The sequence below is a fragment of the Danio rerio genome, chromosome 13 (assembly GCF_049306965.1).
Source record: "Danio rerio strain Tuebingen ecotype United States chromosome 13, GRCz12tu, whole genome shotgun sequence".
Classification (NCBI taxonomy): Eukaryota; Metazoa; Chordata; class Actinopteri; order Cypriniformes; family Danionidae; genus Danio; species Danio rerio.
Genome location: NC_133188.1, coordinates 38,208,963 through 38,235,861, shown reverse-complemented (window position 1 = coordinate 38,235,861; position 26,899 = coordinate 38,208,963). Strand labels below are relative to the sequence as shown.

Genomic DNA, 26,899 nt, shown 5'->3' with positions numbered 1-26,899 from the left:
TAGGACTCACAGAAAGTCTCTAGTGTGTGTGTGTTTATATTATGGGGCGATAAGGCGCAATGCAGCACCTGTGGGTAATTAGGCCATTTGAGGTGAGATTGAGTGAGCGGAGCTGCTAATGTCTCTAATCTCTCTCAGTGTAAACAAACAGTGCTGGGCTCAGCCAGATGAAACCAGTATTGTTTCCCTTGATCTCCATCTTCAAGGTCTCTTTCGTGAACATATGGCTGGTTATAGAGGCGTAAAAGACGTCTAGGTTGCAAATCGCACCTTTCAAATGTAAAGAAAAAGTAAGCTTATATTCAGGTAGCCTTTTTTATATAGGATTATGAGGTCCACGGTTACCATGTTTGCACCAATAACATTTAATTTAGGTTGCTTTCTTTTGCTTATATGTTAAATAGAGTGTGACAAAATAAGAACACGATGAACAATCTGAACACGATGCAATTGAATACGTTAAATGTGATAAGTTACAATAAATAAATAAATCAGCCTTCATTTACTTATCTACGACTATTTCCAAAGCATTTTCATTGTTCAGTTCTGTTGTTTTTTCCTGCTATGAATGTCAATGGTTGCTGGTTTCCAACATTCTTCAAAGTATCGGAATGGAGATAGAGTTGTTGGTGTTTGTTACCATCTTGATTTTTTGTTGATCAATCTATTTGATAAGCTCAGGACTGTGTAGCTAGTTCGTTTGTCTTCTGAAGTGGTGTACAAGCACTAACCAATTTGAAAAAAAGGGTCCAACAGGTCAAAATACATCTGGTAGTGACAATTGTTCTATTCATGTTTGGTTTTTAAAAAGGTTTGTTTGTACAGTGTAAACAATGCTGGGTTCCACACAAAATGTTTGTGCTGGGACAACACGAAGGAACTAAGGCATCCCCCCCAAAAAAAAAACTCAAAATATGTGTTGTTTCAGCTCATTTGAAATTAGTTTGGACAAACAGCAAATGTCATTTGAGTGTACGCACTGTGTTGTCAGAATGACCTCCATCCACATGTATCCATTAAAACGCTTAAAATTGCTGTATTGTTAGTCCAGGTCAGTAGTTGACAAAGTCACTTTGTTAATAGTATTAATAATATTAATAATAATATTAATAATAATTAAATTAATAAATAAATATAAATGATAAATCAGTTTTTTATTTTTATTTATTTTATATACACACTTCATCTTCACAGTCTGTAGACCAGCATTGCTATCGAAGGGATAATAAATGTACATTGTAAGTTGTTGTTTTCCCAAGTCACTGTTTCATAGTTTACACAGATCTGATATGGCATCATGGTATCAAAATAAAAATTGCGCTTTACACAGTGTGCGTTTTACTCAAAACCAGTGGTTAGTAAACAGTAAATGTACAACATAGTTTCAAGATTTTACTTCTAAATGGCGTACTATTATGATAATCTATATAATAATATCATCATTATAACATAAAATTGTGAGACTTTTTCTAGCCAACAAATAATGAATCTGAAGATTTTGAGCATGTTAATTGTTCTCGTCTGTATTTACGGAATCAAGCTAATAACCGAGATGAATTTCTGAATTTGTGACAACAGAGAGTCAAGAAGTGTACACAGAGGGATGATTCACTCGGATCTGTTTTCTTGAACATTCATCTTTTCTAAGAATAATTCAAATCCATGATTGTCTGTGGACCAACTGGAGGCTCACAATGAACTGAGCCAAAAGTTTGTCCTTTTAGTGGACTGCTGTGAACTTTGCAAAAATAAAAAAAAGTGATAAAATGTAAATAACCATTGAGTAAGCAAAGTGACCGAATGCTAAAACGTGGCTCCATAAGCAGAGACATGCTAATCTAATGGCTTTCTACTGTTTCTGTTATGCAGAATAATGTGAATGCAGATAGCAGCTCCTCAGTTCAGCTGGGGCCAGGTGACAGACAGACTCGGGTGGCTCATATTCCAGCATCTCAGCCTTGGGCTCAGAGTCCCGGGACAAGGGGCAGCCTGCAGCGAGACGGCCCTGGAGCTTTCCTGCTGGACCTGCAGAACTTTCCTGATCTCTCCAAAGCAGATATAAATGGGCAGAACCCCAATATACAGGTAGATGCTCACAGTCACTTACAATATTTGTAATTATATTATATATCAGAATGACATTACAGTTGAAAACAAAATGATTAGCTCTCCTGTAAAATCTTTATTCTTTTTCAAATATTTCTTAAGTGATATTAAATGGAGCAAGAGAAGTCGCAGTATTTCTGATAATATTTGTTTTATCTTGGCTAGAATAAAAGCCATAAAAATAAAAGTTTTTTTAAATTTGTTTAAAAAAATTTAATAATTCTAACCAGTGCTTTACAATGACTTTGCCTAGTTCCCCTAGTTAAGCTTTTAAATTGCACTTTAAACTAAATACTAGTGTCTTAAAAACTATCTAGTAAAATATTGTGTACAGTCATCATGACAAAAATAAAATAATGAAGTCATTAAAAATAAATTAATAAAACTTTAATGTTTATAAACCTGTTGAAATAAAAATCTTCTCTCTGTTAAATTAAAGTAAAATTCTGTAAAATTAAACTATTTGGAGTGAATGCCAGGCGTTACATTTGGACATAACCAGGCAGCGCTCATCACCAGGCAAATACCATCCCTACAGTTGAGCATGGTGTTGGTAGCATTATGCTGTGGGGATGTTTTTCAGCAGCAGGAACTGGAAGACGAGTCAGGATAGAGGGAAAGATGAACGCAGCAATTTACAGAGACATCCTGACTAAAAACCTGCTTCAGAGTGCTCTTGACCTCAGACTGGGGTGACGGTTCATCTTCTAGCAGGAAAATTACCCAAAGCACACCGGCAAAATATCAATGGAGTGGCTTCACAACAACTCTGTGAATGTCCTTGCCAGAGCCCAGACCTAAATCCTATTGAACATCTGTGGAGAAATCTGAAAATGGCTGTACACTGCCGCTTCCCATCCAACCTGATAGAGCTTGAGAGGTACTGCAAAGAGGAATGGGCAAAAATTTCCAAAGACTGGTGTGCCAAGCTTGTGGCATCACATTCAAAAAGACGAAACTGTAATTGCTGCCAAAGGTGCATCCACAAAGTATTGAGAAAAGGCTGTGAATACTGCTGAAAGTTATTTTTTACGTTTTTTTATTTTTATTTTTTTATAAATTTCCAACAATTTCAAAAACTCTTTTTTCACATTGTCATTATGGGCTATTGTGTGTAGAATGTTGAGGAAATACATGAATTTAATCAATTTTGGGATAAGGCTGTAACCTTTAAAATGTGGAAAAAGTGAAGCGCTATGAATACTATCGGGATGCATTGTAGATACTGACAGAGGTAATGTCAGCAAATGAATTTCGCCATGCACAAATGCAAAAACTTTTAAAGGAGATGTGCCTGACCAAGCGCAGAAACTAAAATCTTGGCAAACAGAAAGTGGCAGAAAGCTCTGATGCACATCAGCACTTCTTTTCAATAAAGAAAACCTTCTGGTTCTTTGTTTTTCTCTCTCTCTCTCTCTCTCTTCTCTCTCTCTCACACACACACACACACACACACACACACACTTTCTCACACATTCACCTTTTTCAACTCTCCATAACCACATACACCTGCGCAGCAATGACCGCTAACTAATCCACCTCAAGCTCAATCTACATCAGAAAGAAAAACATGTGAATTTTGACCAAGAATGGCATAATGGATGAAGTGTATCGATGTCTTAAGATGCCAGTGAGTGCGTGTGTGTGTGGGGATCAGGGGGGGTGTGTGTGTGTGGGCAAGGGTATCTTTGATCCAAAGCATCATCTGGCTTTCATGGTCTTAAGGAGGCTGAGAGGCCCTTTGAACTTGATGTTTAGGTGGAGAGAGAGCGAGAGAAAGAGGCCCTGCCCCAATCTGGGAGGCACATGTGTTACTGCTGGGGTTTTTGGGGTGGGATTGGGGAGTGGGGGGCGTCGTTGCAGATTGGCAGCCTCGTGGTGCATGACCATGACCTGAGCCAACATCCATCTGGACCTCCACAAGATCACACTAGCCCTCACTGTTTGATGTGCCACAAACAGAAAAAGCCTCTCTCGCTACAACAAACACTCTTGATCTGTGTGATTATTCTCAACATGTGCGAGTAAACAAATTAGATTCGCAATAAAAGGGCCCGATACGAACTGCAGTGTTTGATTTAGTTTTATAGCACAGCATGAAATTACTGTTTGGAAATGTTTCTTGCAAAAGGAAATTGCTATGAGGTATGATGGTTTCTGTATCCGGTACTGCCATAGTGCTGATTCAAATAAATATTTGATATAGTGTATACAATGAAAAAATTAATAAATAAAAAGGATTAATTCCATAATATAATACCGGCCAAAAACAATTAACAAGTTCAAATTATGCATATTTATTTTAATATCCCTTGACTTTTCAAATATCTCTTAATCTTAAATATACCTTAATCACTCTGCAGTCCAAGACCTGTTACTCACTGAGGCTGAGCCTGGTCAGTACCTAGATAGGAGACCATATGGGAAAACTAGGTTGCTGTTAGAAGTGGTGTTAGTGAGGCCAGCAGGAGGCGCTCAACCTGCTGTCTGTGTGAGTCCTAATGCCCCAGTATAGTGAAGGGCACACTACACTGTCAGTGAGCGCCATCGGATGAGACGTTAAAACCAAGGTCCTGACTCTCTGTGGTCATTAAAAATTCCATGTCATTTTTCGTAAAGAGTAGGGGTGTAACCCCGCTGTCCGGGCCAAATTCCTTACATCGGCCTTTACCCATCATGGCCTCCCAATTATCCCCATCCACCGAATTGGCTGCATCATTGTCTCTCCACTCCACCTATAGCTGTTGTGTGGTGAGCGCACTGTCGTCGTTGTCCTGTGGCTGCCATCCAATTGGATGCTGCACATTGGTGGTGGCATGGAATGACCACCCTCATGATTGTGAAGTGTTTTGGATGTAGGACCATACACTATAAATGTGATATATCAATACACATTACATTACAATCTTAATATTTAAATAATTTATTTCTGGGAATAAGACATTTAATATTATCATCATCATCATCTTCATCACCATCATTATTATTATTATTATTATTAATGATGAAAATATTTGTATACTTGTTTTTGGAAACAGTGAACAATTTATTAAATATTTTTAAGTATAGAAAGTTAAAAAAATGATTTATTTGACTAAAAATTAATAAAAAATGAAAATAAAATTAAAACCAGGACAATAAAAATAATACTTATAGAATTGTCAACATTAAATGTGATTTAAAAAAAAAATGTTATTCATTAATTGCATTCAGAATAATTTAAATATTAAATAATAAATGTATTTAGGCATCACTCATTTTTCAGATTATTTGCAATAACTTTCACGTTATTTCATGCATCTTTGCTGAATTAAAAATATTAAAAACCTTTTTATTTATTCATTAATTGCATTCAGAATTACTTATATTTTTTTATAAATAATACATTTATTTAGGCATCCCTCATTTTACAAATTATTTGCAATAAATTCCACATTGAATTCTTATGGTTTGGGATTGTTCAAATCCTTAAACATATGGATGAACAAAATTGTTAATAGCAACGTTTGCCTCAGTAAACACTTGTAATGACAATATTCTTCCATTGTTTAGGTCACCATAGAAGTGGTGGACAGTCTGGAAGGTTCTGAGCCAGAGAAGGGAATGCGTAAAGAAAACAAGCCTGGCTGGGCAGCTCCTAACTGGAGGAACTGGTGGCAGCGTTCATCATCCTCGTCCTCATCTTCTGTGTCCACTCCGAAGGGGCCTGAGGAACAGGATTACCCCTACGAGAGCAACACAGAGGACAGCAACTTCCTCAAGCCACTCGGAGACTGGGAGAGAAGAGTGAAGAGTGAAGCTGGAGCGGGAAGCAGAACCCAGACTGAATACGGTATTATTCTCTTTTCATGAATATATGCATCAGGATATTATTGGTACAATGCATGTGACACATTATGTACACACTAAAAAAATGTTTTTAGTTGAATAAAAAAATACGAATTGTAGTCATTTCAACTTACTACAACTTATTCATTTTAGTCTACTATTTCAACGTATATTTCAAAAGGAATAAAAATATTAAGTTAAATTTTGCATAATTGAAAAAAAAGCTGAAGCATGATTAACTTATTAAAATAAGCGTTTATTTTTGTTGTCATGACTGTCAAATGTTTTATGTTTTTACACCACTTATTGGCCTGTTTTTCACTGTTTTTTCTCAATGCAGCTAGACTGCCTCAGCTTTAACATTTCCTTCAAATTCAATCAGATACAAATACTTTTTGTTAAAATTTAAACTATACTAGTACAGATAACGGTGTTTCCGCTAGGATTTTTTCTAGCTGTGGCGGCAGACTCGGTTGGGCCTTTTACACAGATCTACCAACTACTTGTGGCGTTATTCGAATGACAAATGTCCGCAGTATTACAAGTCGCGATCGCATTTATGCAATACGAGCATGAGAATCTTTGTGCTCAAGCGCCCTTTTCCTCTTTTGGTGCACAAAACTTCTCGCACACACTCAAATATACGCTGCTCAAGCGCAGACTTTCTTGTGCACTCTAAAATAAACGCTGCTGAAGTGCGATTTAGTGCATTTATGTTACAAGTATGTCTCCAACATTTATTAGATTTGCTAGGAATATTTATTAATGTGCCCGATAGACCAACAGAGCGGCATTAATGCGTTCTAAAATAAAGTGAAAAGGCCATAAACTCCAGCAAGATTAAGTCATTGTATACAGAACCACAGACCTTTATCTACGAAGCATAATCATGGAAATGTGTTCATCTTAACTGAAAGCTACGACATGTTTGCTGGCTTCATGCATCGTGCACCCGTCAGTCAGTCAGTCAGTCAGTCAGTCAGCATGTCACCTTAAAGGGTTAAACAAATAACGCACAGCACTACATTTTAATGCATTTTGGTGCAATTATAACCCGCTATTTTAAAACAACGATGAGAAGCTGTAATGTAGAAGCTGTAATGCAGCCGTGGAGGGATTGATTTTGGTGTGGCGCCCCGCCATGGAAGAATAAATGTAGCGCAAACCATGGATAAACATATGGATATTGATGCAGCCTATTTCTTAAGTGGGTATGTGCTTTTTAAATACGTAAACCTTCTTTAAATCTATATTTAATAAATAAATATCTAGATATTAAAAATTGATTTCACCTCTAACAGTCTCTTCTGCCTTGGAAAGCAGCGTCAATGTGACGTTAGTGGAAGCATGTGCTTGCTTCTCAGTCACATAACACAGGCCAGATAAAATGATATTTTGACGTCAAAAGAGTTTTTAGGACAAACATCTCACTAAAAAACTGAAAAAAAAAACATCTAGATTGAGTATATATTGGTCCTGCAATACCATTATGGAATCTTTTTACATAGTATATAGCCTTCTCCTCGAATGACTAAGATATGAATAAAAAAAATTAAAGTACACTTTAAGCTTGGCTGCATCATGACCTATTGTCTTAATAAAGGGCTCTGCCTCAAGGTGACAGCATCTGTAATTTCCACTGCAGATGATTTATGCTGTCACTATAACACGGACAGCATCTCATACAGAGTCTGTGATTGTAGATTGTTTCCTGTAAGAGACAGATTCCTGTGTGGCGGAGTCTGTCTTCATGACAGAAAACACTCCTCAACATCAAAGGAGGAAAGAGAGAATCCAGAGCATCTGCTCCTCCAGACTAATAGCTCTCTTTTGGACTTTTTTGGTAGGTTAGTGAAGAAAATACACTTCTTTTAAAAACATTTAAAAATAGTACAGAGCCCAGACTTTCGACAGGTAGTCTAAGTCAACGTGTGTTACTGGTAAGTCAACTGTCAGAGACTGACAAACACATTCTTACCCTGTCACCACTTGCCCAAACCCCTTTGCACAGCAGAAAGTCTCTTTGATAGACGAGTAAAGATAATACCAATCTGAAGCTAAAAAGGCAGCATATGAACAGTCTTTATGACTAACAGACGGTCTGTTGTGGCCGTGACTCATTCCTGAGGGTTTGCTGTATTTGCTCTTGATTGGCTTATTCGTTTGCATTAGCGGTGAGTGTAGGAACTGTGGCTCGTGTGGGTTTTAGACATGTTGTTGCCTGTGATTTGGCCCGCACTCGACTGTGACCATGTGGTTTGACGGCGCTGAGAGTAATGTTGTCTTTTTGAGACCAAAGGTCTTTGTTTTTCTCTCATCAGGGGGGAGTGGATATAAATGTGGTTGCTTGCTTGGTTTAAGTGTGTTTGTGCGTGTGTGTGTGTGAGAGAGAGAGTTTGGAATTATGTAATGACCAAAAGAAATGTTAAACAAATCCAAACTTTATTATAATTTAGTACTTTTTCAAGGTAGCCACCCTTGGCTTAGCTGATTTTTCTAACTAAAGATAAAAAGAAAACAGAAAAAAATGTGCGTTTGTGTGTGTATTTGTGTGTGTGTGTGTGTGTGTGTGGGGGGGGGGGGGGGGGGGGGGTAGAGTTTAGATGCAAAAACCTCTAAAAGCCATCTGAAATTTTCTTCTATATATATAAATACATATTAAAAAAAAGAACAATTACAACACTAACAACTATTATTATTAATAATAATAATGATAAAAATTTATATATTGATAAAAGTTTATGCTCTAAATTTATATTGTATACAAAAATAAATGTGGTTACATTATTATTATTATTATTAATATTATTATTAATAACTTTCAAGTTTATTTCTATAGCACTTTTACAATGATTTGATTATACATCATCATCAATAATAATAATAATCATTTTATTTTTTGTTATATATGAATTGTTTTATTATCATATTTCAATTGGTTATATAAATTATTAATATAATAATAATAATAATAATAAATTAAGCATTATCTATATTTGTATTTTATATATGAATTAACTTATATTCTTATTGATTATATAAATAACAATAATAATAATAACAATAATAATAAATTAAGCATTTTATATTTTTGTATTTTATATACAAATAATTTTAATATCATATTTATATTGGTTATATAAATTAATACTACTACTACTTCTACTACTACCACCACCACTACTACTACTACTACTACTACTACTAATAATAATAATAATAATAGCAATAACAACAATAATACAATTAAGCATTTTATATATATATATGTATTTTATATATGAATTATTTTAAATTTTATTGTTTATATAAATTTATGAATTATTTATATTATCATAGTTCTATTGTTTATATAAATTAATCATAATAATAAATTAAGTGTTTTATATAATTGTATTTTATATATGAATTATCTTATTATTATTGATTATATAAATCAACAATAATAATAATAATAATAATAATAATAATAATAATAATAATAATAGCAGCTGTGTTATGGCCTAAACAGAAAATGTATTCGCTTATGTTGGGTTCACGCTAATACAACATGAGCAGATATCTCTGCATCTGGTAGACTAATAACAAACGCCCAGGATATAAAAACTGCATTAAAGGCCATAAAATTATGGGGACTTCAGAAAAGGGCATTTTAGAAATTCTACAATACTCCACCTCAAAACGTCTGTTCTAGCTGCCCCTCGATCACGTCACTGAAATTTACCAGTAGTACATGCATGTTGTTTAAAAAGCAGTTGGAAGCTGGCATAAGTATGCAGACTTGGCTCATTCGCTCACACTCTCCCAAGTGTATCAGTCAATTAGAGAGGTATGCTAATGGTATAGAGCAGCAGGCCTGGTTTAAGTGCCTCAGGTATTTGAAACATACGGTCTGAATCAGATCTCCACAGTGGGACAGGAGTACAACAACACGGCCTGCGAAGGAATCATGTCATAACACTCAAGTGCCAGTGAATGTGCGAGATCTGACTGATTTCCTGCCTCTCGTAGACTACATAGACGGGGAAGGCGACTGGAGTGCTTGGTCTCCATGCAGTGTATCCTGTGGAAATGGTAACCAAAAGCGGACCAGATCGTGCGGTTATGCCTGCACTGCCACAGAGTCACGGACATGTGACATGCCCAGCTGTCCAGGTAAGACTGTGTTCATTTGGAGCAATCCATCCATTTATTAAAGGTCCCAAGAAGTGCTTTGAAATGTGCATTTTTTTATTCGATGTTTGATGTAATCTGAGGTTGGAACATAGAGTAGCTCCTCTACTTTAAAAAAAAGCAGCCAATAGCGTTTTGTTTTTATTACAGCTCTGCCAATGAGAGTGGTTGAGCTCAAGCACATGAAATGAAAAGCAAATGTGAAGTGTCTTGAAGGGGATGGGGCATGTCAGATACTAGAGAGCATTTTATTGGTCAAGATTTGATGAGAAACTGAAGTATGATGCCTCATTCATATTAACAGCAACTTTGTAGCTGACTGTCGCTTTGGGTGGCGACCAAGTGGCAACCTCCCACTCTCCCTCGGGAGGCCAATACTGAACTAAAACTGCAATTTATCGAAATTTTGCTAGTCCTGGCTCCATAATAGAGCAAATTTAATTTGAGTCCACTGTTAGAATTGCCAACTATACAGCAGAAAAAAAGATGTTTACAGCCTGGTACAAAAAAAGATTTTGGTTCATACAGCTAATATTACCCTTCATGACAACTGTGAGGGGGTGAATTTTTTTATAACTCATCCGTTTCTTTTATATTAAGTTATATTAAGTTTGCATAATTAAGGGCGTGGCCACTTGAGTGACAGCCGTCATGTCACCTCAGCTGAATCCGGCAGATTAGTCACTGATTTTGGCATATTCATCGTATTTCTGTGTTGTTTTATGTGGCTTAACACAGTCAACTGCCTTTTGGACTTGTTTCCTACAATTATCAGATGATATGGAATGCTTTGGGCACTTAATTGTGCTCACAAACCATTCACGCTGCCTCCATTTCCCATGTGAGTAAAGTTATATACTTATATACCATCTCTATACATGTATTTGTTTTATTTAAGATCAATTATTGTTTATATTTATATTTAGAGCTGCAATGCAATCTGGCAGATTGATTAGCTGTAGAACTGATGGGCTGTAGAACAGTTATTTGAAGTGTTATCAAACGGTGTTATCCTAAATTTCATCTATATTCCTGCATTTACTAACACAGACTATATCTGTAAAGTGTTAGAAAGTAATTTGCGTTTTCATCCTGTAGGAAAACATCATAAGCACAGTTTAGTGGCTCAATGTATTACTACAGTATTTTAAAAAGTCTAAACACTTTATTGATATAGTGTACAGCCAACCAAATGTGGTCAGAACACAAATGAGTCGCAGGTGATAAAGTATTAAGCGTTCTCCCAAAGTAAAGTGTGTCTGAACCAGGTCAAAGCAAAATGCCAGCAGGTGTCTGTAGCTCCGCTCACTCTCTGCCTCTTTGCCCTTGTTTGGAATCCCGCCGTGAGTGCGATGACGCGCGAACAAAATGGTGACGGTTGGCCGTGCCTACTTGTGACTTCTTTTGCGCTCTTCAGAAACCTATGGGTGACGTCACGGACACTACGTATACTACCATATATTTTACAGTCTATGGTGGCTACCTGCTGCAAAAGCAAGTTTGTTTAGGTATATACAGCAAGAATGCAACTTGCCTCTGAGCTAGCGGAGAGAGGAACACTCTACTGGTGCTTCTATTGGCTGTCGCCTAAAGTCGCTTTTCATTTGCATAACTCAACACGCCCACCTGGTTACCAATAGTGGCTGTCGCTCATGTAGATGGAGGTTGCCAGAAGTCGCTCGCTCTACGCTGAAATGAACGGTCACTTGTCGCTTTGCCGCTGTGAGTCGCTTGTAGAATGAATAAGGCTTGAGATGATGTAAAAAAGATTGTTGATTGATTTAGTGACAAACTGACAAACTGCAAGCTTTGGATGTTTATATCAGTGTTATATTTTCTAAATGCAAATATGGTCACTTTTTGGGAGCACTCTAGCTAATAGATATCCTCTAAACTAACATCTAAAATGTTTTATTTTAATTTCACAGGGTCTTTTGAATAATGTTTCTGAATCAAAGCTTCTACTCGCTTGACCTGAAAAAACTCTATAGCTGTGGCTTATGACCATTGTTTAGTCATAAAACACATTATTACAAAATGTACTAATGTACTTTATTCAAAATATGTCGAAAATGTTCATGTTCAAATCAAGAGTAATAAGCTATTTTAACTAGTGTCATGGTCCAAGTTGTGTGGTCATACTAATGGCATCATACACTCTCGATTTCCTGTTTGGTTTTAATAACAAGGGGAAACACCAAAGACACTTTATTCTGTTTTGTTTTATTAGACTGAACAAAACAGTAGGGCTGTGTTATTAAATGAAATTGAATCGCAATAGCGATTTGAAACGTTGCAATTAGCTAAATCGCAAGAGGCAGGGATGTGTAATATATATAGATTATCTAATTTCCCCCACCCAGAGCAAATGCCTGACTGCCGTCTGTGTGACAGTCTTACAAGCCAATTAAGCGAACACACTTTCGTTCTGCCCAATCAGAATTGCACAACCGAACCATTTGGAATGCCTACAATAAAACAAACAAAAAGGAAAGTGTGGACAAGTGAGATGATGGTGTCTGCCACTTTAGAAGCATTAACAGACAAATTAATATTAAAGAAAAACAGGACATCGGTAATATGGGAATATTTTGCTTTCAAAGTCACAGACATCAAACAAAAACAACTAATCTGTAAGAGTTGTTGTAGAATTGTTGCCACAGCATGAAGAAATACAACAACCAGCACCTAAAAAAGCGAGAGGGGTCTGGCTGCAGATGCAATCTGAGCTGCATGCAAAGCTTTTGAATGGGCTCACCTAACCCTACCCGTCACACTGACTTTACTAGCTCCATTGAGCGCAGTGTCTGACATTGCATCTCTGCAATGATACAATCTCAGCTTGCATCATAAAGGCTGCATCCAGATACTATTGAAAAAAAAACACCAGACGGGCATATGAGGAGTATCTTGCTAAAAAGTCAACTAAAAGTATTGCCAGTGACACTCAATATCGTAGCTAACAACAGCAAAGTACAAATTTCAGTTGTTTCAGTTGTTTGCAGCGGTTACACCACATAAAAAAACACCACAAAGGCACCAGGAGAAAACGAATGCCATAACTCACTATTGTTTGCTCACAATTAGATATTTTCTCCAAATCGCACAGCCTTACAAAGCAGCATTACAATGTTTTTAGCATGACTGAACAGATCTGCATGTTCCCCACATGATCACCAGCAAAAGAACCAGAAGCAGTGGACTGTGGCACAGGATGCAATGAAGATGACAACTCTCATGATTCCACACTCAGTCATAGCATCATCAAACTACGCCTTTGTTTGTTGTGAATACGTGCCCTCTGGTGGTGAAAATGACACACTGTGCCTTTAAAGCAAATCTTTTACAAAATCACGGATTTCACTAAAGTCTCTGGACTTTGTGTATATATTAGTATATTTATTAGTACATTTTTTTGTTTGTTAAGACCAAGAAACTGTGAGCCGTGACATCACCATGACTGAACAAGCAGATATAGGTTATACAATAGCAGTAATTAAAACTGATTACAAGTGTCACATCCACCACTATTTTTCAACATAGAAGTAAGCCGTTGCTGTAAATGTGCAAGACTTCAGCTTTATTAGCAGCAGTAGGGAATTAACTAAAAAAAAAAGAACTGCACTACAAACCAGTGTGCTAATTAGGAAGAGAATACATTAAAATAATATGGTAATAAATACCTGTTTGCACTAAGCAGCTTAACAAGCTGTTTTATACAACTAAATAGAACTAGAAAGCATTGGATGCCAGATTAATTAAATTAAATGTTTTAATTAAATGTTTGTGCCTTTTCTTATGTGGGGAAAAAATAGGTGGACACATGGTCAAAATGGCCATCATTAACAAGAGTTAAACACTTTTTGTTTGTACAGGGATTGAAGATGCATTCAAGACGGCAGCAACTGAAGTCAGTTTGCTCGCTGGCACTGAAGAGTTCAATGCAACAGAGCTGTTTGGAGTTGGTGAGTTATTTTGCAATTTAACATCACCTGGGCAACTGGTCGCTAAGAACTTAACAACAACAACAACAACAACAACAACAACAACAACAACAATCCAGTCTTGATCTAATAGAGCTTGAACTTGTATACAGCTATTCATGTACTATCCTAAATGTACTACAGAAAAAAAGATATGGTAGTCAGAAATAATATTGTGCTTGCATGGTGTGACTAGAAGGATTCTTCACAAAGCACAGCTAGTTTAAATCATCCTTAAACTTAATCTTTACTCATTGCACTGGATGATTCTGATTCATCTAAAACAGGGGTGCCCAAACTCCTGCAAACTCCTAAGTGTCCCGCATAGTTTAGCTTTAGCTTCCTTTAACACACCTGCCTGGAAGTTTCTAGTATATCTAGAAAGAGCTAGATAAGCTGTTTCAGGTGTGTTTAATTGGGGTTGGGAAAAAAAATGCAGTCCCGGGCAGCACGGTGGCGCAGTGGGTAGTGCTGTCGCCTGACAGCAAGAAGGTCAGTGGTTCGAGCTTCAGCTAGGTCAGTTGGCATTTCTGTATGGAGTTTGCATGTTCTCCCTTGGTTCGTGTGGGTTTCCTCGGGGTGCGCAAGTTTCCCTCACAGTCCAAAGGTATGCGCTTTAGGCGAATTAGCTAAGCTAAAATTGTCCGTAGTGTATGTGTGTAAATGAGAGTGTATGGGTGTTTCCCAGTGATGGGTTGCAGCTGGAAAGGCATCCACTGCATAAAAAGTATGCTGGATAACTTGGCGGTTCATTCTGCGGTGGTGACCCCTGATTAATAATGGGACTAAGCCAAAAAGAAAATGAATGAGTGCAGGACACCGGCCCTCCATGACCAAGTTTGGGCACCTCTTTTTTCTAAAAGAACCAACTCCTAGTCACGGATCTAATAATTAGGACCACAATTAGAGATTAAAGAGTAGAAACAGTTTAATTGTTTATTTAATTAATTAATTAAATCTTTGAAATCTAAAAAAAATGCTTACATATACATATATTACTTCATATTAGGATGTACTGCTACATATATAATGTTGCAAGTCAGTCAGTCAGTAAGAACGGACTACAAACCCTTACAACCCTTACAACAGTTAATGAGCTCTGATTAGGTTAGTCACACTAGTGCACGGCCTGCATGTTTTTCCACGGCCCCCCAGATTGCACTGTTGCATCCCCTCCGTCCATACTAATTCTACCCTTGCTGTAGAGCCATCCTAAGATTCATTCATGAAGACTTAAAGTAGTTTGGCACAGAATCCTTACACACGTTTCTAGTATTGTCTTGATTCTAGTTTATGTCTATGCAGATACTTATAGAAAGAATGTTAAATCACTTTTTTTTCGGATGATAGGAAAAAGAGATCAGCTCTAGTTGAGTAAACATAACTGAAGTCGGGTTTAAATTTTACTTAAACTGTGTGATCTTGACAACTGTCATTCATTCCTCCTTAGATACCGACAGCTGTGAGCGTTGGATGAACTGCAAGAGTGAGTTTCTCAAGAAATACATGAGCAAAGTAGCCACTGATCTACCCAGCTGCCCCTGCTTTTACCCAACCGAGGTGGCCTACAGCACCGCAGACGTCCACGATGCCAACACCAAACGCAACTTCCGCTGGAAGGACGCCAGCGGGCCAAAAGAGAAGCTGGAGATCTATAAACCCACAGCCCGCTATTGCATCCGCTCCATGCTCACGCTGGAATCCACAACGTTGGCGGCCCAGCACTGCTGCTACGACGACAGCATGAAACTCATCACCCGAGGCAAAGGAGCCGGTACGCCAAATCTTATCAGCACCGAGTTCTCCGCTGACCTACACTACAAAGTGGACATCCTACCCTGGATCATCTGCAAGGGGGACTGGAGCCGCTACAACCACGCTCGACCCCCCAATAATGGACAGAAATGTGCAGAAAACCCTCAGGATGAGGACTACTATAAACAGTTTGAAGAGGCCCGGGAGTTTTGAAAACTATGTACTTTCGAAAAACAGAAGCAGAACTTGTGTTGAAAGCTGGCTGTGCGTTTGAAGAGGACTTGCTATAAGAAACAGACAGCACTGTCAACAATGCGCAGAGATCTTCATATGGTCTCCCTCAAAACCTTGGGTTCAAAAGTGGAAAATCCATCATGGTTCTCTTTGTATTATGTATATTATTTGGGGAATCTCTAAATTGTTTGAATTTTTTAAGGAGTAAAGGGAAAGAATGAAAGGGAAGACATATCAGGAAATCACCAATGCATCAATGAGCAACCAACAGCTAGAGTTTCCCATATCTTTGCATGCTTGTATTACACTTAACATGCAGTTGGAAACCCTTCTCCTCAGGACTCTCCAACAGGACATTGGATACAACATTCAGGTTCCTGTGTAAACATGCGTATATTTGTCTAGCTGAATGAAAAGAATTCCCATATAATGTCCTGTTGTATCATGGTTCCGTTTTTACTAAGAACAAAACAGCCCTGTGTAATCTTTGCAAAGTATTTATTAAGTCATAGTTATGTGTCAGTGGTAGGGATTTGTGCATCTAGATGTATGGACAGATTTTGAGTGCTAAATAAAGAGACCATGTCACATTAAAGGTCACCATCAAACGATTCTCAACATAAATGTGCAGGAGATGATTCCATATGAACTGCTGGGGTCAAAGGGTCTTTCACCTTCTATTACAGTCAAATAAGATCCGTCTTCAGATATTAAACACTTTAAGCCATTCCACAAGACTCCTATTAGCTCCATCCAGACACAGGCCCAAGCTCTGCTTTTGATGTCTGACGCAAAATACTCTTCCCCCTTTAAATGCGGCTCAGATTCTTTCTTCTTTTTTTTTTTGCAAGCTTGCTCATATTCTCAAATTCCTCAGTAATTTCTCTGACTAAGATCGCGCAGTCACATGAATAGCGGGCCGCATTCTTATGGCCACTGTTAAAACCTCAGAGCATTTCTTGAGATGTTTGTGTAAATTAGGTTTTCACGGTTTTGTGCTGGATCAATATTAGCATTAATCAGCTCTCCTAGCAGTCATCTGATGGAAAACATTACCAATGGATTTGTAGTTGTCAGCACATTCTTACTGAGGTTTTTGAAAATATCAAGCAAATTCTGCAATATGTCGGCCATGTCTAGACTTGGTAAGATGCATTTTACTTGATTGGACAAACAGGATTTCCAATATTGTTTACACCTTTTTATTCCCATTCATTTTTCATCCACTTTCTAAAGCAGGGGTGTCCAAACCTTTTCTTATGAAGGGCCAAAAACCAAACTTTATTGAGGGAGGTGGCCAGAAGTAAAATTAACCAAACTGTTATATGGTAATTTCTCAATATTTAAAAATAAATTTACACTAAAAAATACTTTAATCGTATTAATAATTATATATATATATATTTTTACATTTTATGATGAACTTCTTACGATAAAAACAAACAATCCCATGTATAATGCTGAATACAATAAATACACTTGATTTGCTCGATGAGGATCCTTACAATTTTTTTAATCCGATTAATGCACATTTAATTGAAACATTTATTTTCATTTGCTTTTTTGTATCTCAACAATTAAATAAACAAACAAAAGGTTACGTAAAATTAGAAATGACGAGCTCTGTTGAAGACATTGGCCTTAACCCTCCCATCATTCTCCCTGTATTCTCAGATGGAATGACAGGCCAAATCAGAGGTTACCATGGGCCAATTGTGGCCGGCGGGCCTAGTTTTGGGCATCTCTGCTCTAAAATGAATGGTCAATGAGCAGGCGTTTGTATTAGGGATGCTCATTTTAGTTAATTTTACAACCAACAAACGCCGCTTGTTAACCGAATATTAACCGTTAACTGGTCAGATTAATATAAAATTATTATTATTATTTTTTTATATTAACAATTGTTGTGTATATTGTGTCTGACACATTGAATACTATTTAAAAATCCTGAATTAATTTAACATGCAAACATATTAACAGACCTTCTTTACACACCTGCAGTGTTTCCAACAGCACAGAAAAAAAAAACTAATTAAAAAGAATAAAACAAATATGCATGCCCTAGATATTTTTACCTTAAAATGACAAATTTAGATTACAAAACTAAAACACTGACTGAATCCTTTTTAAAAACCAGGATAGGCTGCTTTTCATCCATCATGTGATTTCTCTTGTGTCAAATAAGGCTAAAAAAAATAAAATAAATAATCATGCTACCTTTAATCAATCACTACACAGAAAATCTGCATTTAATTAATGCTCTGCTGTTATTCTTATTTCACAAACCACTGTCAACATTTTTAAAAGATGTCATTATTTTAAAGATTATTCCTTGAGCATCTGGTTTTACCTTACAGCTTGTGTGCTTTTATTTCCTCTCTCACTCGTGATTTATGTGCTCAGCGTCTAATGAAAGAAAATGACAAGGCTCTTATGTTAATATGTTAGCATATAACAATTTTGTTGTTTACATATGATATTGCATTAACTGCATACATGTTTTATAAGCTATAAAATGAACGCCTCAGTTTGGTGCGAAGTTATCATACAAAAAACTAAATCTTTGAATTAGTTTGATTCGTAGATTATGTAGGCTATTTTGAAAAATTATATTTTATTAGAACTATTAATAACTGTAATTTTCCAAATGAAAAAGTGTTGGTTTGTTGTTTATACACTAAATCATCAAAACTGTAGCCTATTTGTTGTGTTTATGAGCGGTGCCGGAACGCGCTCTGATGGAGAGAAAATCCCGACGCTCAGACTTGTAGCCGGCTTGTTTCCAAAGCAGCACACATTTCAGAAGGTTGTTTTTCGGCTTCTTTATCCAGTTGTGCAAATAAACAGAGTTGTTTATGACATGGATTCAGGACAGAGGCAATCGGCATCAGCACTGGTTTGGTATCAAATCGTCTGTGTCAAACTGTGACTGGCAATATTCTTCTTTTATTTTGCTTACTTGGCAAAATGTGTCTGTAGGCACATATAGTTGCACGTGTTACCATCCCTCGAGTTAACAAATATGTGTTGCACATTTATGCAGCAAACTAAAAAAAAAATTATATATATAAATACACACACACACACACACACACACACACACACACACACACACACACACACACACACACACACACACACACACATTTTATCGTTTAACTGATACGATTAATCAGTTAAAAACGCACCCTTTCGGTTAACAGTGAATGGTTTATTATAAGCATCCCTAGTTTGTATATTTTTCTGATCTTTAAATCTAATATTATGAAATAGGTTTGCCAATTTTACATATTAATGGGAAAGGAGACAATGGAAATCATTAATACTCTAAGAGAAAAAGAAAAAGTATCTGAAATGGTTGTAAACATTGACATTTGTTTTACCTTTAATCCAAAACCTGTCAACTTCAGCTGAAAGATTTTACATCTAATCTCCCTTAATGATTGAAAATGAAAGTGCAGGTGATTTTTTGTTTCTGTTTATGACATTTATCCTGATGAGTGTTTACATTACAAAAAGGATCTGATAAAGGCCTTTTACCTATACACTCAAAAATATTTTAGCTCCTTGTTTAGACTACTTATTAAAAAAAGAGCTGAATCAACACAATTCTTAAGTTTTTTGGAGACAATTTAATTATTTTAAGTTCAATCCACTTTAATTTGTAAAAACAATTAAGTTAATCAATTTAACCTAAACATTTAAAAGCAATCAATTTGTGTTGCAACAACAACATGATGAATTATGTGGAATCCTGCATTTTTTGCAATGTACCATCTACCCGTTGATAAAACATATAAAACCAATATGCATAAAAACAGACGCACATTAAAACCTCTATTAACATCATCCACATGAAAAAGTGCCTTGGTAATACAACATTATGTTGGTTTGACATCAGCGACTACCTGCATTGGTGCGTGGCAGCTGTTAAATATTGACGCATGTTCACAGTAAGTTAAATAATTGTGCATAATGACCTTAACAGGTCAAACTTCATCACAGAAGCCCACTGCGAGTAAAACGGAGCACAACCTTGTTCTGACGCGATCAGCAGGACGTAGCTCAACAGGGTTTAAAGTGCGTTTGCCTTTAGTATCAAGTAAATTCTCATGGTCTTCTCCCTGTCTCACCTTCATAAAAGCTCTTCGGAGTGAAGGCTAAGCTTACAGCATGGAGCAGGATAAGCAGCAGTGATCTTTATTGAATCAGACCGTCTGCTTTAGAGGCCCCTCCACATCAAAGCAAACAGCCTGCTTTATTTTAAAACATCAGGCCTGTGTTAAAGCGGTGGCAGATCCCCCTTACCAACTCTCACACACAGTCCACATGTCCTACGAGAAGTTACACCGTTTCTATTTACAGCTCCGCTCTGCTTCCGACACACAGACGTGGATAATAACAGACTTCTGCAGTCACTGAAAATGTAGGTGTTATTTATCAGAAAAAACAAGAAAGCTCTTAAAAGTTCAGAGGCCTTTATCAAAAACAAAAAAAGACAACAATACAGCCTTTAGAGTTTACAGGCCAGTTGCATGAAACAAGTTATACAAACTCTGGGTAAACTTAGATAAGATCAGGTTAAGTAGTTTTACAACACTTGATATAAACTTTCTCTGTTAAAACAGAGTTTGCACTAGAGATTTTAATATCAAAGGACAATTAATGCTGCACGATATTGAAAAAATCAGATGTTACGATATTTTGTTTTGCTGCGATATAAATTGCGTCATGTATAATGTTTCCAGATGATTTGAATAGCTTTGGAAAGATTTCATTATTTTAGATCGCGTTTTTTATAACTATTTTAGATCCCGTTTTTTATAACTAAAATATAATAAATTTCAAGCATATAAAATTAGGACAGAGCAAAAATAAAAGTAAAATAAAATGTGTTTTATGCTTTTCTGGGAGGTCTAACAGTACTTAAATATAGAAATAGAACAATCAAAAGTAAAATAACCTGGTCATCAATATAAAAACAGTATTATACAATGATATAAAAGTAATATCTTTTTCTTTTGATCTTTAATAGTCTAATACTGCGATGTGTCTATTGCCGTTAGATTGGGATATCAATGCCCAAATAATATGTTGGGTTTTTTTCCCCATGAGGCTTAAATAATTAATAAAGTAAATAAATTTATAGCTCATTTTGTTGAACAATTTTTAAAATATCTGACATCATGCACTAATTTTCCTTCAGCCTATTCCCTGCTTTACCAGGTCTTGGCACAGAGGAATTCAATTCAATTCAGTTCATGTTTATTTCTATAGCGCTTTTACAATGTAGATTGTGTTAAAGCAGTTTAACACAGAAGTTCTAGTAAATTGAAAGTGTCGGTCGAGTTTTCAGAGCTGAAGTTCAGTTTAGTGTGGTTTAATTTTCACTACTGAAAGTCCAAACACTGAAGATTAAATCCATTGATGTGCAGCTCCACAAGGCCAAAGCCTGTGGCAAGGAACAAACTTTACCAATTGAAGAAAGTGAAGGAAAAGAAAAACCAGGCTCAGTTGGGCACGACCATTTCTCCTCTGGCCAAACTTCTTGTGCAGAGCTACAGTCTACACCAAAAAAATTATGTCTGCAAAACTGTTACAAACAATTTACATGTGTTAAATTTTAACAAATAAAATTTTTTAATATTCAACTTAATTTGTTTGTTTAAATTCATCTAATAAAAGTTCACATAAAAAAATTACTAAATCCAAGGAATCATCTTTGAATAATTTTTTTTTCAGTGTAGGTGCCGGAGGCTGAAATGAACCATCAATTATTCTGGCATATGTTTTATACATCCCCTTTAAGCTGCAACCCAACACTGAGTACAAAACCCTCAGTGCTGGGAAATACATTACATCATATCTAGTTAATTTAGTACTCCAAATGCTTAAAAAAATTTATCATAAATATTTTAATATTTATTTTGACAAATTCAGTTCATACCACAAAGGTTTTAAAGCATCAAGCAATATATTTGTAGTATACTGTAGTTGCATACATTTTCAATTCAATTCAATTCAGCTATATTTGTATAGCACTTTTACAATGTAGACTTCACATAGTGGCAAAGCAGCTTCACATAAATGGTCATAGTAACTGGATCAGGGTAGTTCAGTTTTTAGTGTTTAACTTCAGTTCAATTTAGCTCAGTTCAGTGTGGTTTGAAGTCATTATTGAGAGTCCAAACACTGAAGAGTAAATGTATCGATGAGTAGCTTTTCAGATCCTGTTTTCCTATTTCCTATTTATCATATATTACAATGTCGCCTGTTTAGTTTAATTTTTTGCAAAAACTTATGATTTTAAAAATTAAATTATCATAGAGTGTAACAAGTTTATACACAAAAAAATCATACAAATATTTGGATATATAGAAAAAGAAGTGAGTAGATTTTTTGGTACAGATCAGGATACCCATGTTATTTAACTTGTCAGCCCCTTTCACATAGTGATGACTGTGAATATCCGAAAAATCTCCAGAATGACTTTACCGATAAATTGAGGCTGTTCACACATCCATTCCAAAATACAGGTTAATTCTAACATCATTAACCAGACATTACCTTTAAACGGCTGCACTTGTATTTTTCAACATAGAAGGGGTCAGGCTTTTGTTCATGGTTTCACTTGTATTTAAAGCATTAGCACTCATGCACCTGCTTTGTCCCAGAGACATCCAAAAGCAGAACCGCAGCTTAATGTCTACACATTTGACCTCTTTACAAATTCTGTGGATAGATAAGTATTGTGAATAACTTCAATGAAAACATATATAGGAATACTTTCGAATACTTTTCTAATGTCAAGATGTACATAATATGTGTGTGTGCTGGCGCTCACCAGAGCACGCGTCAAGCAACTGAAGCAGAGCTTGAAGATAAACAAACAGCAGTTTATCATAAGCATTTTAGCAAAATTACGGAAAATGACCGCTAATGTTACAACTTCTCTTTCTGGAAAATTGCCAGAACAAATGTACCGGTATTTTCAAAAAAAGAGCCTGTTCAAACATGATACTTTTCTGTAAAATTACCGGTACTTCTGATAAGATCTGTATGTGTAAAAGGTGCTAATGTAACACTATTTTACCATATTTTGACATTTACGCTGACGTAATTTGAAACACTTAACTTTTACATTGGTATCTAAAAGTATATTGTTGTTTATAAATGATTGATGCATAAACATAGATCTTATTTTTGACCCATTATAAATACTAAAATTATAAAATATCCTTAACATTTAATTTTTAAAAATCCATTTACAATCTATCTGAGGCGAAAGAAGCAAAAGTAATGGTTAGATCATTTTACAACTAAGAAACACTTTGCAATGATGCAGAACCACTACTTGGCTTTTATATAAGAAATCCCACAGTGCCGCTGACCAGCTCTTCAGTTATTCTCCCTCCTCCAGCGAGAGGTGTGGAGTGGTGGTTTGGAGCGAGGCTGTTTTTAGACCAAATCCAATTCGCTTTTGCACTCTTTCTCTCAGCACTGGCACTTTATGGGTGGTGTAGCACATTTCAGGAAGTGTCTGGCCCGCAATGCCGCAAGGGCCGCGGCTGCTTGGCAGGCTTAATTAGAAGGCAGGAACCTGGAATAGCTGACCTGATCTGCCAGGTCGCTGCTTGGCGAAGAAGACTAGCTGGAATGCCTGGGCTCACAGGGAGAGTGAATGGAGTATTACCTGGCCCCATGCCTGACCTAGAGACGACTTGTTGGCACAGGGTGCACAAAAACTCAGGGAGGGGCTGGGAACGAGGGCCATGCAGCTGAACAAACAGGTCAAGTAGCTGACAAACACCTCAAAGGGGCTCAGATTAACTCTTGCGAGGGTTCGTTCTTATAAGAACACATAAAGGCGGCTGAAAATGCACACATGACCTTACGACCTTAGCCATGACCTTAGTCTTTCACCTCACTACACTGCACAAGTGTGTGACCTCAGAGATAACAGGGCTAGACTATGAAAAATTGAAAAATGAGCATGTTCTGTAGCTTCAGATTTGCTGTTAAACTGTTAAACGGTTTAAAATAAATGAGAATACAAATTAGAATTAAACATTTTACAAAAAATAAATAAAAAAATTACTCATTCCATAAATTAGAATATACTCCTAAAACATATTTTACACTTTAAGGATAAAATCAGTAGTGTGATTTGAAACAAAATATAATATCAATATAAAAACATAATATAAATGTAGTCAAAATCATACTGAAACAAAGATTCAGACTCAGGAATATATTTCTAAACAATAATTTCTGTTAATATATTTAGGATATATTTAGGAAAACACAATTTAAAGATGTGTGTAATTGAAACCATTAATTGAAAATATTATAGTATATTATATATATATAAAACGTGTTTTTGTCCCGGCTGGGTTAGTTGTCATTTCTGTGCTCCGGATTCCTCCACAGTGCAAAGACATGCTCTATAGGCATACCTGTCAACATTGGGATGTGAAAATAAGGGATCCCAATTAAATAACAGAGGTGCCACTTTAAAAATGCACACATGATGAAAGCATTCGATCACTTTCCTGTTTAGGCTCATTTAAGACAAAATTTGTTGTTTAGAAGAAAACGCACCAAGATCGATATGTTTAGGTGTTATTAATATTAATATTATTATTATTATTATTATTATTATGTGTATATGCATGTTTCAACATGCACTCAAAACCCGAAGTGTCCGCTTTCATCCGATTCAAATCGTGTGTACATATCCTTTTTGGAAAACAGCGTCTATTCATCATCTGACGGTCTTGTTTTAAGGATTGCATTGGAGGGGCTACGGCGCCTGTAATGCAACGGAAGGGAATACTGACTTTTGTTTATTTTATTTATTTTAAAGTGTTTTCATGCCTAAATAAAATTAAAGCACAGAATCGATTCACATTTAAGAGCAAGAGGCGTCACCTGGTGGTTTAGCGGTATGGGTTGCGTATAGGGACTACTGGCTATTTAATGTTTATTTCCATCCGTCATAGAAAGATTGAAAAAAGGGAGAAATACAGGAAAATATCTTTATGTTATTGGGACAGAATTGATAGTGGGACAGATCCTTACCATGTTTACTTAGCCAGTCTGAAACATGACTCTGTTCCACCATAAACAAATATTAAACTAATCATGTAAAGAAAGATACGGTAAGTTCTCTTTCTTCTGTTCTACGCTGAAGGGGCGTCTGCCTGCTATTTCCAGCACAGAATGTTCTTGTGTGACAGGAGCAGGAGAAAATGACCTGCGAGCTCTGTGTACGTGACTGTCTTTGTATACACACTTCAAGCATAGTAAATAATAGTGCCGAGTATAGACACAAATCGTCACCTTAGAATTATAAGGTTCTGGCTGACATTTTTTGTCAAAATTCAGTCATTGACATATTCTTATTAATTGACAACTTATTTAAATTATGGGATTTTTTTCTATAAGTTGTTTACATTTTAAGACTTTTTATTTAAAAACAAAATGTTACACACATACTGTTTGCGATGGAATGCAAAAACGTTGAAGCTCATTATCTCAAAATCATTTAGAACCCTGATAGAAACCTATAATTCCAAGGTGATGAAATGTTACCATTTTATTTTGACTGGTGAGCTTACAGTTTGATTTTAGCAAAGAATCATTTGGATACAGACATTGTGCCTCTCAACTAAAATCGAGTCATTGGTAAATATATTTAATATATTGCACATATATTTAGCAACATGCTCAGTTTTTATATAAATTTTCTAGCTAACCATTGCGTTTATTTACGTTGAATGTGTTTGCTGCAGTAAATGTGATGATAATTTACGTTACATTGTTTACAAGCTGTTTCACTGATGTCTTTCCTCAGTCAAATGCTGATTACTCAAGCAATTACTTGAAACATGATACATTGTATCAAGTAGCCCTTATATACTATTTCTACTCAGAAACCTTCTGATGTCCATGTGGGTTCATTTTGCAGCAAAGATGACGATATTATCTGTTGACGTTTGAACTGGGATAACAGCAGTCTATCACATGACGACACAATAAAAGAGCGCCTAGACAGTATTTGTAGTTTGAATTTAGTAATATAATAACAGAAATCATAATATAACAGTTTCTTGTGCTTTATTGTATAGGAGACTCATGAAAATGGCAAACTGTATGATTGGGATTTACCTCAACATTTTCTGTTAAATAGTCGAATTAATGAATAATGAATTTTTCTAAAATTTTTTAAAAACACTTTTTTTCTGAAAACCGTGAAACAGACTGTTGTGTGAACACACTCACACTGTTTACTGGAGCTGTGGATTAAAAATAAAGATCTTGTAAACAATGTTCAGTTTTATTTAAAAAAAAAAAAGCTATTTAAATTGTGTATTTAAATGCATTTTAAAATATTTATTAATGCACTTTTATTATTGTTTGATTAATCAGCATTAAAGCATGAATTAAATATACATTTATAAAATTGTCTATTTATACATTAAAAGTTATTAAAAAATGCATTGTTTAATTTGTTAAATGTTAAATTGCTTTAATAAGTAACAATTAAAAACACAATTTAAATAAACAGAATTTTTTTCTCCATTAATTGTCTATCTAAATTGTTATTTATTTATCCACATTTTAAATGCTTCAATTATTAAATTGATCATTTAATTCTTTATTTTATTTCTAACTGGCACTCCTGGTCCTTTATAAATGTATTGCCAGGAGATGCAGGAAATAAAATCCCTTTATATTCTTTTATGACAGTCAAAGTTCTAGCAGCTGCTAACTTGAACTTAATCCTTGTTTCCAATGAGTGAAGACACTGCAGTGCA

The 26,899-nt window shown here is 35.9% G+C and overlaps 1 protein-coding gene and 1 long non-coding RNA gene across 2 annotated transcripts in view; one reads left to right on the top strand and one right to left on the bottom strand.

The window, feature by feature from the left end:
• Positions 1-16,671, top strand: part of ism1 (isthmin 1) — a 29,978-nt gene extending 13,307 nt beyond the window's left edge. The window contains 5 exon segments of the mRNA NM_001012376.1: positions 1,870-2,085; positions 5,659-5,938; positions 9,946-10,089; positions 13,983-14,072; positions 15,541-16,671. Coding sequence (NP_001012376.1) covers positions 1,870-2,085; positions 5,659-5,938; positions 9,946-10,089; positions 13,983-14,072; positions 15,541-16,058 — 1,248 coding nt within the window. The 3' untranslated portion in view covers positions 16,059-16,671.
• LOC141377032 (uncharacterized) overlaps positions 1-26,899 on the bottom strand; it is a 48,622-nt gene that overhangs the window by 18,967 nt on the left and 2,756 nt on the right. The gene's annotated exons all lie outside the window — the stretch shown is intronic.